Raw genomic sequence first — 16,485 nt, forward strand, 5'->3', positions numbered from 1 at the left:
AAGAAAAGCAGTTCCAGCAGGAATTCCAGGCTCTCCTGGATGGCTGAGCCTCCAGTTGGCACTGCCAGGCCTGGGGAGGTGTACACCCGTTGATTCCCAATCCTCCATGTCCTTCTCAGGCAGAGGTGGCTCCAGACCCCATGGTGCCAGCCCCAGAGAGGGAGTGCCTGGCTCTAGCAGCAGAGTCCCTGAATGCCAAGGGCCGCCTTCTGGGAGGGCCGGGCCCCATGCTCCAGCCAGCTCCACATGCGCCCCCTACCGAGCAGTGCCCACCAGGGATTCACCTGAGACAGTCCTGGTGCACCACCAGCCCTGTTTTATTCATAGATCTTTCCAGGAAAAGCTAGCGGGGCAGTGCTGACAGGGGACCAGTCCACATCGTCAGGGCTTCCTTACCTCTAAGAGATCTCCTTTTTCCAGGAAATTTTTTTTTTTTTTTTTTTGCAAAAACACCTCCTCAATAAACAACATGTAAACAGAAAACAGCTGCTTCAGGCTCCACAAGTGTCTCATTGTGTCTTCAAGGGCTTGCCCAGGGCGGGCAGTGCGGAGGGCTGGCAGGGGCCGTTCTCCTCCTCCTCCGGGGAGCCCTGGGGGTAGACCACGAAACACAGCTCCTGGCCCCAGCGTGTCACTGACTCTGAGAACAGACAGACAGACCGACAGATGGACCCTGGGGTCGGGCCCTGTGGGGACCGGGGTCCTTGGGGGAGATGTTCCCTCTGTGCGTAGGACCCGGAGGCTTGGGCCACGCTGTGGGGAGACCCGACGTGGGGGCCGGGCCTGGCGTGGCCACCGCGGCTGCGGGATACCCCGCCCCCCCCAGGCCCCTGCCAGGCTCACCTGTGAGTCTGTGCACACACTTTGGTTTGCTTCTCCAGAACACTCCCAGGAAGAATATGGGCACCCCCGTGAGGACGATGACCATGCCCACCCCGCACACCGTGGGCTCCGAGATGAAGCTGAAGACCAGCAGGAACGCCCAGAAGACCAAGTATGTGACGGGGACCAGGAGGTTCACCTGGGGGACAGCGAGGGGCAGGGCTGATGGCACAGGACCCCCCCACAGCTCCCAGCTCCCCTGCCCCACCCCCCTGGGGTGGGGGCCCTTTCCACCCTCTCCTGGGAGCTGGGGGCTGAGGGATCCCCTTCTGCCAGCAGCCAGCTGGACAGGTGGCCAGATTGTTGAGAGCTGATCCATTTCAGTGGCTCTCATCTCCGCACAGCGACTGTAGGTGGACTTGGCTGATGGTGAGTGGTTTTTTTGGTGTTTCACATTTCAGAGAAGGCCCTGAGCACTTCTCCAGCTCAAGGATTTATATGCAACTAGGAGTTTTTTTGTTTGTTTGTTTGTTTTAACGCTGCATCTGCGGCACATGGAAGTCACAGCAGCACCAGATCTGAGCTGTGTCTGCAACCTCTATCACGGCCATGGCCACACCAGATCTGAGCTGCATGTGTGACCTACGTCGCAGCTTGCGAGGCCAGAGATCGAACCCGCATCCTCACAAACATTATGTCGGGTTCTTAACCCACTGAGCCACAACTGGAACTCCGAGGACCTTTGTTTGGGGTCTTCTGTTTTGTGTGGGCCCTTGGAATTCTGGGTGTCCACGAGCAAGTGTCTTAGCCTCATTTCCTGCCTGTGAAGTGGGCATATTCTCAGCACCCCCCTCATGGGGTTGCACTGAGAACTGAACACACAAGGGCACCCAGGGCCCTGAGCAGAGCGGGGCACACAGCAAAGGCTGCCCACGCCCCCATCACTGCCATCGCCGCCCATGATGCCCAAACGGGTGAAGGGGTGGTCCTGACTGCTGGCGGTGAGTGGGCTGGCTGGTCCTCCCCGGGCCTCACCTTGATGGGCCTGTGGAGCGCCGGCCGCCTCCAGCGCAGCACGAGCAGGCCCAGGATGGTGACGCCGTAGCAGAGGTAGTTGATGAAGGACACGTAGTTGATGAGCGTGTACGTGTCTCCCACAAGCATGATGACCGCCGTGGCCCCGCACTGGGAGAGGACCGGGCTGAGGACTGGCCTCCCACCTACTTCCCGCAGCTGCCCCAGGCCGGCCGGCCCGGGCCAGGAGGTGGGTGAGCGGGCCCTCCCACTCCTCCTATGGGCTGCCCCCCCAGGGGGGACCCCATCCCTGCATGACCCACATCGCTGGGTGGCCCTGGCCACCCCCGTCCTGCCAGCCTGGATCCCCCAACTTACGCAGACGAGGAGGGCGGGGATAGGGGTGCAGTGTCTGACGTGGATCATGGCCAGCAGGCTGGGAAGGTGCCCCTCTCGGGCTCCAGAGAAGCACAGTCTGGGGGTGGGGACAGAGGTGGGTGGGGGCCATGAGCCCACTCTGTGTCCCCGCCAGTCAGATCCTGACCTCAGCTCCAGACCTGATAACCCTCTTTTTAAGAAATGCTTAATATTTAAATTTAATTATTTATTTATTTACTTTTACAGCCGCACCTGCAGCACATGGAAGTTCCCGGGCTAGGGGTCGAATTGGAGCTGCAGCTGCCAACCTACACCACAGCCACGGCAATGCTGGATCCTTAATCCACCGAGCGAGGCCAGGGATCGAACCCACATCCTCATGGATGCTAGTCAGGCTCTTAACCCATGGAGCCACAGCGGGAACTCCCTGATAGTCCTCTTGAGATGTTACTTCTGACCTCCCACTCCAGGCTCCAGCAGCCCCACTGGGCAGTTCTCCCCCTCATCTAGGCCTGCCTCCCTCTTGCTTTCTGTTCATCAGAATGAGGATCAGACCTCTCTCACCAGGGAGTTCATCATTCCAGCTTTAGGGGGTTTGTCCCACCTCGCAGGATTCCCCTTCCTCTGAGCCCCGGCACTGCTCATGTGTACCAGGACACCTGCCCTGCCTCACCTTGCTCACCCTCTCCCCAGTCCAGTCACCTGGAGGAGGTGAACAGGTAGCCATTGATCCCTCCGAAAGTGGAAAGCGCCACAGAGACAGGCATGACCCAAGAAAAGTAGCCCAGCAGCTTCTCCCCGAAGGTCTGAGTGGGCACAGAAGAGAAGTGGTGCGTGAGACAGGGTGGGGCCACTTAGGGTCCGGGGGGGCCAAGCGGGACCCCACTCACCACGGCTACTGCATTAGAGGCCAGCAGCTCCTGGGGGGACATGGCAGTGAAGTAGGCGACATTGGTGAAGGTGTACACGAAGGTCACCAGTGGGATGGAGATGAAGATGGCACGAGGTAGGTTCCTGGGACAGGGGTGGAATGCATCAGCATTGGCCCTTGGGGACTGGGGGGACAGGGTGGCAGGGGACCCAGCCACAAGAGCAGCTTTGAGGCGTTCCTGTCGTGACTCAGTGGTTAACAAATCCGACTAAGAACCATGAGGTTGTGGGTTCGATCCCTGGCCTCACTCAGTGGGTTAAGGGTCTGGCATTGCCGTGAGCTGTGGTGTAGGTCGCAGATGCGGCTCGGATCTGGCATTGCTGTGGCTGTGGTATAGATCAGCAGCTATAGCTCCGATTAGACCCCTTGCCTGGGAACCTCCATATGCCATGGGTGCAGCCCTAGAAAAAACAAAAACAAACAAAAAAAAGGAGCTTTGAGCTGCCATCTCTTGTGTGCACGGAGGACCCCAGGGCAGGGAGAGGGGCATCACTGCTGTCTGGCTGCCCCCTACTCTGTACCCCAGCCTGGGCACAGGAAGGTGGGAGGAGGGGCAGATGGGGGAGGGGCACTCAGTCCCTGAGGATGGGGAGCAGGTCTAATGTCCGCACGTGGAAAGCACGTTGCAGACAGCCAGCCAAAATCAGCCTTGAACACCCTCCAAGTGCCCTTAGAGCTTGGTCCACAGACCAGGGCCCCCTGGGACTCCCATCAGCCCCGGCCCCAGCTGCAACCATTCAGGGTCTCGGCTGAGCATCAGACGGAGCCACTGGCTTCATCTATTGGGACCATATTGTGTGCACATGTATCATTTTTGGCCAAATGCAAATAGCTGGATCCATTTACAGCAGGACAATGATACTCAGCATTTCTGAGGCCCAGCAAGGGGCTGTGACCTTCCACAGCCATACAGAACAAGCGTCCTGGCTGCCTTTCCAGAGCCGTTCCTGGAGGGCAGCAGCGTGTGTAGTCAGGCAGATGACCAGACCAGCCACAGGTGACAGCTGCCTCTCCCACCCCGCGCCACACCACTTCCTGGGGCCTGGCCGGTGCCCCACCCACTTTCGAGGGTCCACCAGCTCCTCGGTGACGTAGTTGAGGAAGTTCCAGCCGCTGAAGGCAAAGGAGCCCTGGAGGAAGGCCAGGGCCAGGTGACCCACCGACGGCGTCATCCAGAAGTCAAAGGCATTGCTGGGCCTCAGCTCCTCGAAGTGTCCTAGAGGTCCAGAGGTCAAGGGTCAGTGTCACCTCCCAGGCCCGGGGCCCAGCCCCACTCCGACCCTACCTTGGAAGATCTGGACAAAGCCCAGGCCAATGATGAGCGAGAGGGCCAGCAGCTTCCCACCAGTGAACACGTCCTGGATGCGCGTGGCCCAGCGCACACTCGAGCTGTTCACCCACGTCAGGAGCACTGGGGAGGAGGGGCGGGTGAGCGGGTTGCGGGGGGCACCTGAGGCTGAGCCTCTGACAGTGGGTGGGCACAGCCAAGTCCAGCCCGGGCTGCAGGATGGTGTCCCCTGCAGCAGCCGGAGCCAGAAGACAAACCCCTGAAGCCAACCTCACAGGAGCTGACAGCTGGAGGGACCAGTCCCCCCACCCCACCAAAGTTCCCTCACAGGGGCAGGGAGCAGGGTAGGCCCTGGGGACAGAGGCCCAGCCTTGGCCCCACGGTGGCACTCACTCAGGCAGGCCATGGAGAGCGCACGGGAGGCGGCGGAGGGCGGGATGCAGTTGGGGAACACGGGCTGCAGTACGTAGTTGGAGAAGGTCATGGAGATGACGGCCAGGCTGGTGGGGTACATGATGAGAACAGCGCTCCAGAGCAGCAGGAAGCTGGAAAGAGCGAGGGCCAGAGTGGCGCAGGCCTCCCGGAGGGCGCGCTCCCTCCTGGCCAAGCCAGTCCAGGTGTGTGGAGCGGGGCTGCCCCCTGGGCCCTGGCACCCAGGGCTGGTGCGGCTGCCAGATGCCAGCTTCGGTCCAGGGAGGCAGGCCTGACTTGGTCAAGGTCTCTGCTCTAATTAGGAAGCGTTTCAGCAGAGACGCTGCTCAGCCCAGTTAAACAGCTAGGGGCTGCCCCTGGGCAGCTGGGGAGGGAGACTCGGGAGGCCTGTGCCACAGCCACAGCAATACTGGATCCAAGCCGTGTCTATGACCTATACTGCAGCTTGCAGCAATGCTGAATCCTTAACCCACTGAGCGAGGCCAGGGATTGAACCCGCATCCTCATAGAGACAACCTCAGGTCCTTAATCTGCTGAGCCACAATGGGAACCCCCCAGCCACTTTCCTAATGGTCACTGAGTCCCCGGCCACAGGCTGTTCCGGAGCTGGGGTGGGAGGTCCTGGGACACCCAGTCATGGCTCCAGTTCTCTGCAGATGGCTGATGGTGGGCTCTGATCCCCCGAGGGACTGGACCTCGCAAAGAGCCCTGGCTGGGGTGGCAGGAATCAAAGTCCCTTCTGCCTGAATCTCACCTCTTCAGGTGCCCACGTGGGAGTGAGATCTGACCTGTCCTTGGGGGCTCTGCCTGCACCCAGGGGAGCACCTGGCCATGGGAGAGCCCCTCCCACTAGGTCTAGCCCACTTTGAGGCTGGTGACTGCCTCCTCCAGGGACACCAGCCATCTCTGGGGCACCAGGCTCGGTAACTTTCTCTTGGCCTCACCTTTGCTCTGCAGCCCTGCTTCCTTACTCCTCGCCTTGCACAGCCGCCCTCCGTTGGCTCTGGGACACCCTAGCTCCGGGGCCCTCCTTCTCCCCTAGTGAGTTCTGGGGGCCCCTGGCGGGGGTCTCGGGCCCTCCTCCCCCTCCCATCTTCTTGAGTATTCCAGCCACACAGCAAGATTCTTCTGCTTTCTTGGGCCCCAGGCCCCTCTCCCCAGAGGAGGACACGCTTGGATGCTCGCATGAGGGAAGGCTGTAGGCTGGTAGCTACAGCTCCAAATGGACCCCTAGCCTGGGCATCTCCATATGCCGTGGGTGTGGCCCTAAAAAGACAAAAATAAAAATAAAAGCAAGCACAGAGAGGTCAAGGGGCTAGCTGGATTGCCCAGCTAGAGTGGGGTGGGCATTGGTCCCGCCCACCCTGGTTTGTGAGGCTTCCCAACACCTACTTCCCTTCATGCACCCCCACGACCTCCCTGAGACGTGAAAGGCAGTGGAGGACACTGAGGTCCAGGGCCCAGCTGGCCATCCGCTCTGGAGACGCTGTCCCCACCCCACCTCCAGCCACTGGTACCCAACACTCACCCAGCCAGGCCACCAAAGATCTCGGTGACATACGCGTAGTCCCCGCCAGACTTGGGGATGGCGACTCCTAGCTCCGCGTAGCAGAGCGAGCCCAGGGCTGTGATGCCCCCACCCAGGACCCAGACGAAGAGGGCCAGACCCACGGAGCCCGAGTGCTCCAGGACCCCCTTAGGGGAGATGAAGATGCCCGAGCCGATGATGTTGCCTGTGGAGGGAGAGACACCCAGGCATCAGGTCTGGGGCGCCCCCAGCAGGCTAGCCTCTTTGCCGTGAGGACGCTGCAGCAAGCGGGGAGCAGGGCTGCTCCCTGGAGGAGGAATGGGGAAGTGAGCCCAGAGGCGGGTGGGCACCAAGGGCGCCTTGAACCCTGCAAGTCCCGCTCTGGGCGCCTCATCTCCCCTCCCCAGCCCCTGGCCTGGGGAGTAGCACTTTGTCCAGCGAGTCTCCTCTGCCAGAGATGGTTCCTGTTCCGAGTTCCTTGGGGCCCCGCTTACTCTCATGAGGAGGGGCAAGCACAAGCTGCGGCAGAGCGGGAGCCACTTTCGTGCATCCCACAGGGTCCAGGCCCCGTCCCTCGCCCCTGGCCAAGGCCCCCAGTCTTGTCAGCCCCCAGCCATCTGTCTACCTTCCAGCCTGCTGGCCTCCTGAAGCAAGACCTTGACACATTTGCCACTTTCCTGCGGGCTGAAGTCCAAACTCATGGAGTGGCTTGGGGACTGGCACCTCCTCCATGAAGCCCTCCTTGTTCTTTCTTTCTCTCTTTCTTTCTGTCTGTCTGTCTTTCTTTTCTTTTTTTTCTTTTTCAGCCACACCCAGGGCACATGAAAGTTCCTGGTCCATGGATCAAAATCAAGCCTCAACTTTGACCCACACCACGTCTGTGGCAATGCTGGACCCTTAACCCACTTCGCCACAGTGGGAACTCCCCGTCCTTTATTTCTTTATCTTCCATCTCCTCTTTCCCTATTACAGAGCCCCTTGCTTGCTTCCTGGGCTCCTCCCTGACGTAGGACCTGGGCTGCGGACACCGACTTGGAAGAGACCTGAGTTCCTGGCACTATTAAAATGTTTCCAGTCCTAGGCAAGAGCCAGTGGGCTGAGGGGGAGGACCTGGTGCATTTTCAGGGTTGGGGGCTGCTCAGCAGCCATCATGGAGGGGATGGGGTGGATGATGGCCAGACTCTTGGTTGGCCCAGTCTGGGGTCTGGACACAGATGCCTCTCCCCTGGGGACAGCTCCCTGGTTGTACACAGGGGTCACTGCTCAAATCCCATGACCACAGTGGGAAACCCTGGCTGGGCATCAGGGGTTGGAGATCTGTCCCCACTCAGGTCACCTCCTAGGTTCCATCTGTACAGTGGGCTTACTGGGAGGAGTCAGTGAGCTACTGAATGGGAAGCTCTCTACGGTATGTATCCAGCTGGACTTGGCATCTTTGCATGACTTTGTGTGTTCTTCAGCAACTGTATACCCGGGGCCTCCAGCATACCATAGGTGCTCAATACACATGTGTTGAGCAGATTACTGGATGAGAGGATGGCCTGATGCCCAGAGTGGCATGAGTGCCCTGATATGAAGGGCTGAGCTCCTCATCTGTGAAGAGAGGCAGCAGTCTCTCCAAGGAGGGGACTCGGGGGAGGGGCAGAGGGAGTGGCTAGCTGCATGCTTGGGTGTCAGTGGGATCTGCCAGGTCATGGGTCACGGAATGCCTGGCCTGCCCCTGGGCTGACTCTGAATCTTGGAAGGATGGGTGCTGGGAGGGGGGGCTCCATTGATCCCAGCATCTGGAAGCAGAACAATGGGAAACACCCGAGCTGTGGGTGCAGAGCAGCTTCCCAGGATAAGCAAAATGCTGAGCACGTGCTTAGCCCTGAGCTCCCTGGCAGTCAGGGCAAAGAGGGCAATGCTCTGGGTTACATGGGCCTCATCATCTATGCAAACGAATCAGGTCACATCACCGTGACGTGCCCTAGGGCCTGCCCAAGAGGAAACAGTCCCAGAACCCAGAGACCACATGAATAAAAAAGCAACACTGCTGGGACCTGGGGGCTCAGCCCCTCAGGAGCTCGCCCCACCTGCCAGGCCCACAGGCAGGTCTGGACGAGGACGCAGCTATGGCTGCCCGCCCATCTGCATGCACTCTGTGTCCTCGGCGCTACCCCCGCCCCCACCCCAGCCAACACACATTTCCAGTCTGGACGCCACGATGCCCCACTTGGCTTTCTGGTCACATCCCAGGAGCCCTAAATACATCCAGATAAGGAGGAACTAATTCCTGCCTCCCAGCCCCCAGAGGTAAGCTCTGCCCTCAGCTTGCTTCCAGGGGGAGAGGTGCTGCCTCCCTCATCTACCACGGGGTGCAGGGCCTGGGTGGGCGCTCAGGTTTATAAAGAGCCTTTGAGTTCGCTCTACCCAGCAGTAGAGCCTCTGTTCTCAGGACCTGGTGAAGTGGGATTTGCCAAAAGCCAGGGAGGTTGGAAGCCAGCGGGGGCTGGGTGGCCTTGGAAGAAGCTGGGTGCATCCAGGGCCCTCAGGGAAGCCATACCTGGAAGGGACACGTCACTAGTCTGTGCCCAGCAGCTGGGGACTTGGATGTTGGGCTCCAGGGCATGGGGGTGAGGCTCACTATTGTTTTGGACACGTGGCCTCAGGCGACAGTGAGGACTGCCCCACATGGCTCAAAGGAACACGTGGGCCAACCCGTGTCTCTGAGCAACTTGAGGGCCTCCTCCTTTGGGCCTGGACAACCGCCAGCATCTGCCCCCAGGTTCGTGCTGGAAGGTGACCGAAAAACCCCATCGAGGCCCACTGGCTGCTCTCAGAAGGAGCCGAGGTGAGGGGCTGGAGGGCAGGGAGGAGGAGGGAGGGTGCCCAGGACAGGGGTGGGCACTTCCAAGGCTGACTGATTAATTATGGGGGCGGAGAAGGGACCTCGGCGCTGTAAGGCAGTGCTCCCGGGATGGGGGGCGCTGAGGGCTGCCCATCGCTCCTGGTGGTGGTGGTCCCACCTCCCTTCTCAGCCCTCATGCTCAGGCCCAGCATAATCAGCTCTGCCCGATGTGCTGAACAGCAAGTGGACAAGCCTAGTCCTTGGGGGATCCTGCTCTGGAAGAAGCGGAGGAGGGACAGGAACCATAGAACGTGGGATGGGCAGGGAGATACGGCTGCTCTGGTGTCTAATCGAGGGCAGGCTGGAGAATGTGGGTTCTGAGGCCTCGGCGTTCCCATCCACCCAATGGGTCGGCTGCTCTGTGGTCCCCGTGGGTCCTGGGCCGGGCTGGAGTGCGCAGGCAGGTGGGTGAGGATGGGAGTCCCCCCACCAGGGGGCCTCCCCTCCAGTCTCCTCCCATCAGGCCGCCCTGGGTGGTTTTTTATCACATTAAGATGTTTGGCCTGATGGGGCTTACCCGGCTCTGCGAAGGAACGAAGAAAGGGCCATTGTTCCCCTGGCTGCAGCGGTGTGTGCTGACCTATTTCTGGGAAGCAGCGGGTGACTGTGGAGGTCGCAGGGGTGGACCGCAGAGGTCACGGTGGTGGAAGGGGCCAGCTGCCCTCAGTGCGTGTAGGGGGAACATGCAGAGACTGACCTGGGGAGGGTCGGGGATGTCCCGTCCAGCCAGGCTGGTGGCATGACCTCTCATCCCTAGAAACACTTTCAGGAGTCCACTGTGGGACCTCAGGCCGGTGCTGACTCTCTGGGCCTGTGTCCCCAAGAGCCACTGGACCCGGGGGGCGGCAGAGGGCTGGTGCAACACTGACTTTGGCAGAGGCGCTGCTGGGCAGGATGGCCGTGTCCTGCGCATTCGGCATGGGGCCCGAGGAAACACGCTCTGCTCAGGGCCCTCTGTCCCCAACTGTGGCGGGTCTCTCCCCAGCTCATTGGCCTCCCAGAAGAAATGCCACCCCCAGGAAGCCTGCCCTGATCTCCCACCCTGGCACCCGCTCCTCTTCCATGGTACCTGGAGGATGGCCAGGAAGCGAGTCCTTTATTTGCTATCCTGGGTGGCCCTTGTGTTCCCAGAGGGCAGGGTCTGTGCTCTGGCCTGCTGAGATGAGCAGTCCAAGCTCCCCAGATGGACAGGGACCCCCCCCCCTCGGGGGTGGGGACTAGGCCTGCTTACATGCGCCTGGCCTATGCCTGCCCCTTCAGCGAGCATGGTCACGACAGGGCCTCCTCTTGCCACTCTGGCCTGCTGGCCTGACAGAGAGCAGCCCCAGGGCTCCTGGGCCTGATCCGGGGCTGGCCACAGGCCAGGCCTCCTTCCTGTGGTCTGGGCAATGAGGCCCAGCACCTCCCCATTAGGATGTGATCCGTGAGGCTTCTGCAGAAGGGCTCCAAATTCCCGCTGCTAAGTGCCAGGACCCCCAAGGCCATGGGCAGGGGCTCTTACTAGTTGAGAATCCCCAGATCTGGTTAGAATTCCAAACCCCTCATGCTGGGAAGCTGTGGACAAAGGTATGTCACTTCTCCAAGCCCTCCCATCTGTAAGATGGGGAGATGAGGTGGGGATGTGGGCCTGTTCCCACCCCGTGTGGCACATCAGAGGCCCCAGGGAGTGCTTAGAGGCCTCACTATTGTCATCTACCTTGGGAACACCTTGGGCCATTCAAGCTGGCCTTTGGAGACCCGACCCCCATGGGACCTCAACAGAGCCCTGCTTTGGGGGGCTTCCTGTTGCTCTGGGTGAAGCCTGCTGCTCCCAGCGCTGTGTCCTTACAATAACATGTTAGGCACCCCTCGGGGGTCGGGGGGACACAAGCGCCTGCTGAGGTCTTGGCAGAACTCCAGGGAGGTAAGTGGGGCTGTTTCCAGGACATGCTTGGAATTGCTGCTTGGCCAGCGTGCACCTCTGGCCTAACCCACTTTCCTTTCGAGAGAGGGATGAGAAGTGTGGAGCTCGGCCCCCTGGGCCTGCTCTGCTCACAGCACCTCTTCCCAGGGCAATTAATGGCAAACGGCCCCAGCCTGCTGTCAGCCAGACTCCTCTCTTCCTGCCACGCCTGGTGTCCAGGACATCGCAGGTCCTTTGGCTCAATCTTCCAAACACACACAGGACTGGACCTACTCTTAGCGCCTCCATTGCCATCCTGCTCTAAGCCACCATCGTCTCTTACCCAGGTGACTCAGGTACCCTCCTGACCGGCTTCCAGCTTCTGCCGTTGGGGCCCACAGCCTTGTCTCCATAGTGAGCCCCAGGCCATGCCATCCCATGCCATCCCCTCCTATCCCATCCCATCCCATGCCACCCCTCTTCTGCTCAAAGCCCTCCCAAGGCCCCCATCTCACAAAGAGAAAAAGGCAAAGTCCTTGCCTGAAGTTTCAAGGTCCACACAGACTGGACCCCATCCCATTCCTGACTCATCTCCTTCCTACAATCCTCCCTCCTTAATTTTCTCACCTTAGTACTTAGTACCCCGCCAGCTGAACATTCAGCTTAGTATCTTGTTTACTCTCTGACTTCCATGCTGGAGCGTCAGCTCCAGGAAGACAGGGATTTCATTGGTCTTGTTCCCTGCTGTGTCTCCAGCACCCAGAACAGTGGCCGGCACTGTCCAGTACCTAATTGTTGAGTAGATGAATGAGTGTGGCTGGCGCTGGCAGGCTCCACCCTCGTAGCCGGAGCTGCCTCGGCCCCCATGAGTGTCCCCGAGCACACCAAGGGGTCTGACCCTGGGCTGCTGGCAGCTTCAGGTCCCCCGTTTCCTCATCTGTAAACTGTGGCTACAGTGAGGCATAGTCAAGCTCCTGTGTGATTTTATGTCCCCTCGGGGTACCAGAGGATAGGCTGGGGTTCTGGAGAGGGCTATCCTCTGAGCAGCACAGCACCTCCAGTCCTAAAGACAATGGCCATGACAATGGCCATGGCTGGGTGAGCAGGGATTCACTGCTAAGGAGACAGTGTTCATGAAGCAGACCCCTGAGTCCCAGAACATACTTGAGCCTGATCCCCAACTGTGGGCTGGATCTCTGAACCAAAGGGAGACAGTGCAGGACAGGACAGCCTGGTCAGCAGGCCTGCGTGGGTCCCACTCCGCTGGACCTGGGCACGTCCCTTCCTTAAGTGTGGATCAGGGAGGGAGCCAGATATGGTCCCTGAGTCAGGACGAGAGACCCTGTACATCCAGTGCGGATGGGGTGGGTGATTTCTCTGTCCATCTCTTTGTTCACCTACCCACGATTGAGTGGGGAGATGAGCAAATCCTGGTTGGATTAGCTCCCAGCTCAATCTTCAACCTTCCCCCATCAGGGGCTCTGGATCTGGCCCCAACTTTGCCCTGCACCAGAGCGGTGTGAAGAAAGGCCACAGTGGGTTGGGAGACGAGCCCCATTCTTGTTCCAAATCCCAAGTCCGCCACTGGTGGCAGCATCTTTTATCTTCTAACCTCAGTTTCTACATCTGTAAAGTGGGTATAAAAATTCCCATCTTGCAAAGCAGGCAGTACAAATGAGATAAAGGGAGAACATGTTTTCAGAATGCAGTGAAGTGTGTTTTTCTGAAGAGGTACTAGATGTGGTGACGTGCACAGCCCATGCCCCGGTCGGCTCTTTTTCCTCCAAGCTGGCCCCATGCCTTGCCAGTTGTGCTTGCTGCGGCCAGCAGGTGCTGTCCCAAGCACATTTTAGCTGGAGTCTGATTCCAGCCCAAAGCCTTTTTATGCCTTTGCATTCCTGAAAGCCCTAGTCCTCAGCCTTGGATGGGGCAGGGGGTACAAGGGGGCAGGATGAAAGGATCTTGGGTCTATTTAGAGGGTTTTGTGATAACAGGTGCAGTAGCTGTTATCCAACAGGAAATGTTATGGAGTAGGATATAAATAAAACTAAAATATGACATTTTGCAGATGTTTTTTACTTTGACCAGGCTCCCCAGGGCTGGAAGGTGGAGTAAGATGTGGGGGGGTGGGGCTCCTGGAACAGTGAAAGGGGCAGGACTAGGTAGGGGCAGGATGGGGAGAGCAGTGCGGTGATTCAGCCTACTCCTGCCTCCTCTGTCATCTGTTGCCTTTTGGTCCAGCTCCATCTCCACTCCATGTCTGTCTCCTGCCCAGTCCAGCCTCCTCCCTGCTGAAACCCTTCAAAGCTCCCCCAGCAGGGCTGTTGGACCACCCCTGAGTGTCCTGGGCTGCAGTTAGGTCATCCAGGTTCTGTTTCTGAGGCTGTCACCTTTGGCCAAGTCACCGCTAACCCCAAGCGCCGTGTTCAAGGCCTGAGGCTAAGGGGGCAGTGGATCTGGAACAGTAGGAATGGCCTGAGGGTGGGGGAGCTGTAAGGGCAGGGCTGGGCTGCACGGAAAAATTCTTGCAGAATTAGCCTCATCCACTCCCGCCATCACCACTAGAGATTTCGCTTGAGGAGAGAGGAGCCAGCAACCTCTGCTTGACCTGCGGGGGATGGGATGTGGGGAGAAGGCAGAAGAGGGATACAGCTCACGGATGCTGCTGGCTTTAGCTGAGGCAGCCCAGGACAAGCCACATCACTCCCTGCATCTACCGGGCACTGTAGCTGGCTCCAGACATGGTCAGCCTCTTGATCCCATGGCCCATGCATGACATCCGGGCTTCCCCTTCCTGGCAGTACAGCTCCTGGAGAGGGCGTGGGCCTGGGCAAAGCTCTAACCAGTACCCTGGCTAAATCTCTGAAAGCAGCCCGCCCTCCCAGCAGCCAAGCAGGGGCACTCTAGGCCAAAGAAGGTCGCCAGGCCAGATCAGGATCAGCCCTTAGAAGATACCATTCCAGGTGAAAGTGGGTGAGACAGGGAGGTACCTGCACAGGGTACAATTCTCAGTGTGCGTGCAGGGGTGGCCAAGAGTGAGACCCCAGCCTTGGCCCGGGAGCTCCTGGTGTGGGGGCAGAGGAGGAGGAGGAGGAGGTGAAGAAGACCCCAGTTGCCTCTCCGGAGCCCCCAACCTTCTCCATCTCCAAGGGTCTAAGGATGGGTGGGCAGTGGATGCATAAGCAGCTCCCACTGTCTGGGGGGAAGACGGGGCAGGAGGTAAACAGAAAAGCAGTCAAGGCCCTTGCCATGCATCCTTCCAGCCCATGTCTCCTGGGACACGGGGCATGGAACAGACTCCTCCCACGAGGGTCTCTGAGGCACCTGCTGTGGAAAAGGCACAGGTCTGGGTTAGCCAGCTCCTGAGACATCAGTCTTCATGACTTGGACAGAAGGAGGAAATTCTAGCACCGTTCTCACTGGCCCCTGAGCTCTCTGTCTTCCCAGAAGTCCTTGTATGGGGGCACGATGCATGCACTCATTCTCAGGTGGGGAAGCTGGGCCAGAGAGCAAGGGGATGAGAGTGTCTGTTGGGATCCCCGCCCAGGTGGCAGGTGGCCTTTCTGCAGGCTGGGTCTGCCCACCCCAACTCAGCCTCTGGAAGTCGCTGGCTGCTCTGCCCGCCTCCCCCAGGGTCCGGCTGCCAAACTCTGCACTAATCATTTACTCTGAACCGATTTCCCCTCTGGGCTGGCTCTACCTGGCTGGTCTACCCACAAGTCCCTCCTGCTTTCGAAGAATAAATCAACCACACTGCATGGCACCTGGACCCTGGCCACAGTAGGAACTCAGTTTCTGCCACAAGGCCCACACCTGGGGCCTTGGCCGGGAGGTCAGCCTGCAGAGCCACACTGGTCAGGTTCCTGCACTCAAGGCAGGACCACAGTCATCTCCATTTAGATGAGGGTAATCGCCTTGCCAAGTTCAAAGTGAAGGAAAAGCCGGAGGAGGACTCCAGCGGCGGATGGGATCCGCACCCAACCCCTCCTCAAATGCAAAAATGCAGGGCACTTGGGGACGCGAAACAAGAAGCCCAGCGGCTGCTGTGTGAGGGGAGACACCGCAAGGTGCTCGGGGCAGGCAACCCCCCTCATCCCCGTCCCACCGCCTCCAACCCGTAGGAGCGCCCGGAGAGGGGTGCCCCGTGTTCCGAGCGGCTGTGCATCCTCGGCCCCACAGCCCCAGGCACCCGTCCACCCCGGGCCCTGCTCACCGATGATGATAGTGCAGGCGCTCACTAGCCCGATCTCCTTTTTGAGCGCCACCCGCTCCGAGGCGCCGGGGCCGGGGCCCGGGCCGGGGGAGGGCGAGGGCGCAGGGCCGGGGTTCCCGCGCCCGCTTGGCTGCTGCGTGTGGCCGGCCATGTCGCTGTTCCGCCGCGTCCCCGCTCCCAGCACTGCCCGGTCTGTACGACCGGCCGCCGGTCCGTCCGTCGGTCCGGCTGTCGGTGCGCGCCGCCCTCGCAGCATGGACAGCGCCCACAGGCGGGCGCATGCGCTGGCGCGGGGCCCGGGCCCTGAGCCCCGGCCGGCGGGGGCCCAGAGGGGCGGAAGGAGGACTGGCCGGCAGTCCCCTCCCCCACCTCCCTTAAAGGGAACTCCCCCCCACCCCACACCCTTCGGGGCCCCACCCTCCCAAGCCGGGCCTGGGAAGGAAGGAGAGGACTTGGGGCAGACCTAGGAAGAACTTCTCCGACCGAAGAACCCCTCCCGCTGCTGCCTGAGTTACCACCCATTCCCAGGGTGGGGGTGGGGGGGCAGAGCTCCAAAGCAAGACTGTCCCTGCCCTCGAGGAGACTGAGGAAGCTGGCAGAAATAATAACCGTCAGGGCATTGAGACCCACTGTGCGTCAGTGCTTCCATACTCCTTACATCGGGGCACGGATCCCTAGCGCGCACGTGTGCCTGGAGAGGGGTGGAGGTTGGGCCCATTCTACAGGTGGAAGCTGAGGCCCCCAGGGATAGAAAGGACGATTGCGAACAAAGTGGCAGGGCTGAAGCGCAAACCCTTTCTTATAACATCTTGGCTTCCAGACGCTGAAGGGGGTGTGTGAGGTGGATCCTCCAGGATCCTCTCATAGGGTCGGGAGACCCTGGCCCTCCACCATCAAAAGTTTGAGGAGACAGGATCCAGGTGAAGTCTCGAGCCCTCAACCCTCATCCAGAGGGGTCTCAATGCCTTGTGGAAGTCCTGGAAGGGGTTCTGCTCAAAACCCCATCTGGCCCCGGGTTCGGGACGGGGTCTGGCAGGCTCTAGCCGCAGCGCCTGCCCGCAGGTCAGAGCTGGGGCTCAGTGGACTAGAACTCTTGTCTTTGGCGAA

The 16,485-nt window shown here is 60.0% G+C and overlaps 1 protein-coding gene across 1 annotated transcript; it reads right to left on the reverse strand.

Annotated features, from left to right (window-relative positions):
* Positions 1-306: 306 nt before the first annotated feature.
* On the reverse strand, positions 307-15,679 carry SLC7A10 (solute carrier family 7 member 10). The gene is made up of 11 exons (XM_047790800.1): positions 15,379-15,679; positions 6,394-6,598; positions 4,827-4,978; positions 4,431-4,556; positions 4,208-4,361; positions 3,105-3,228; positions 2,917-3,020; positions 2,215-2,311; positions 1,858-2,007; positions 844-1,021; positions 307-640 (listed from the first exon to the last, which is right to left on the reverse strand). Exons 1-11 carry the CDS (start codon positions 15,632-15,634, stop codon positions 510-512), a joined length of 1,677 nt encoding a protein of 558 aa, XP_047646756.1. The 5' UTR covers positions 15,635-15,679; the 3' UTR covers positions 307-509.
* Between the last annotated feature and the right edge of the window lie 806 nt (positions 15,680-16,485).

Source organism: Phacochoerus africanus, chromosome 8, assembly GCF_016906955.1.
Source record: "Phacochoerus africanus isolate WHEZ1 chromosome 8, ROS_Pafr_v1, whole genome shotgun sequence".
Taxonomy (NCBI): Eukaryota; Metazoa; Chordata; class Mammalia; order Artiodactyla; family Suidae; genus Phacochoerus; species Phacochoerus africanus.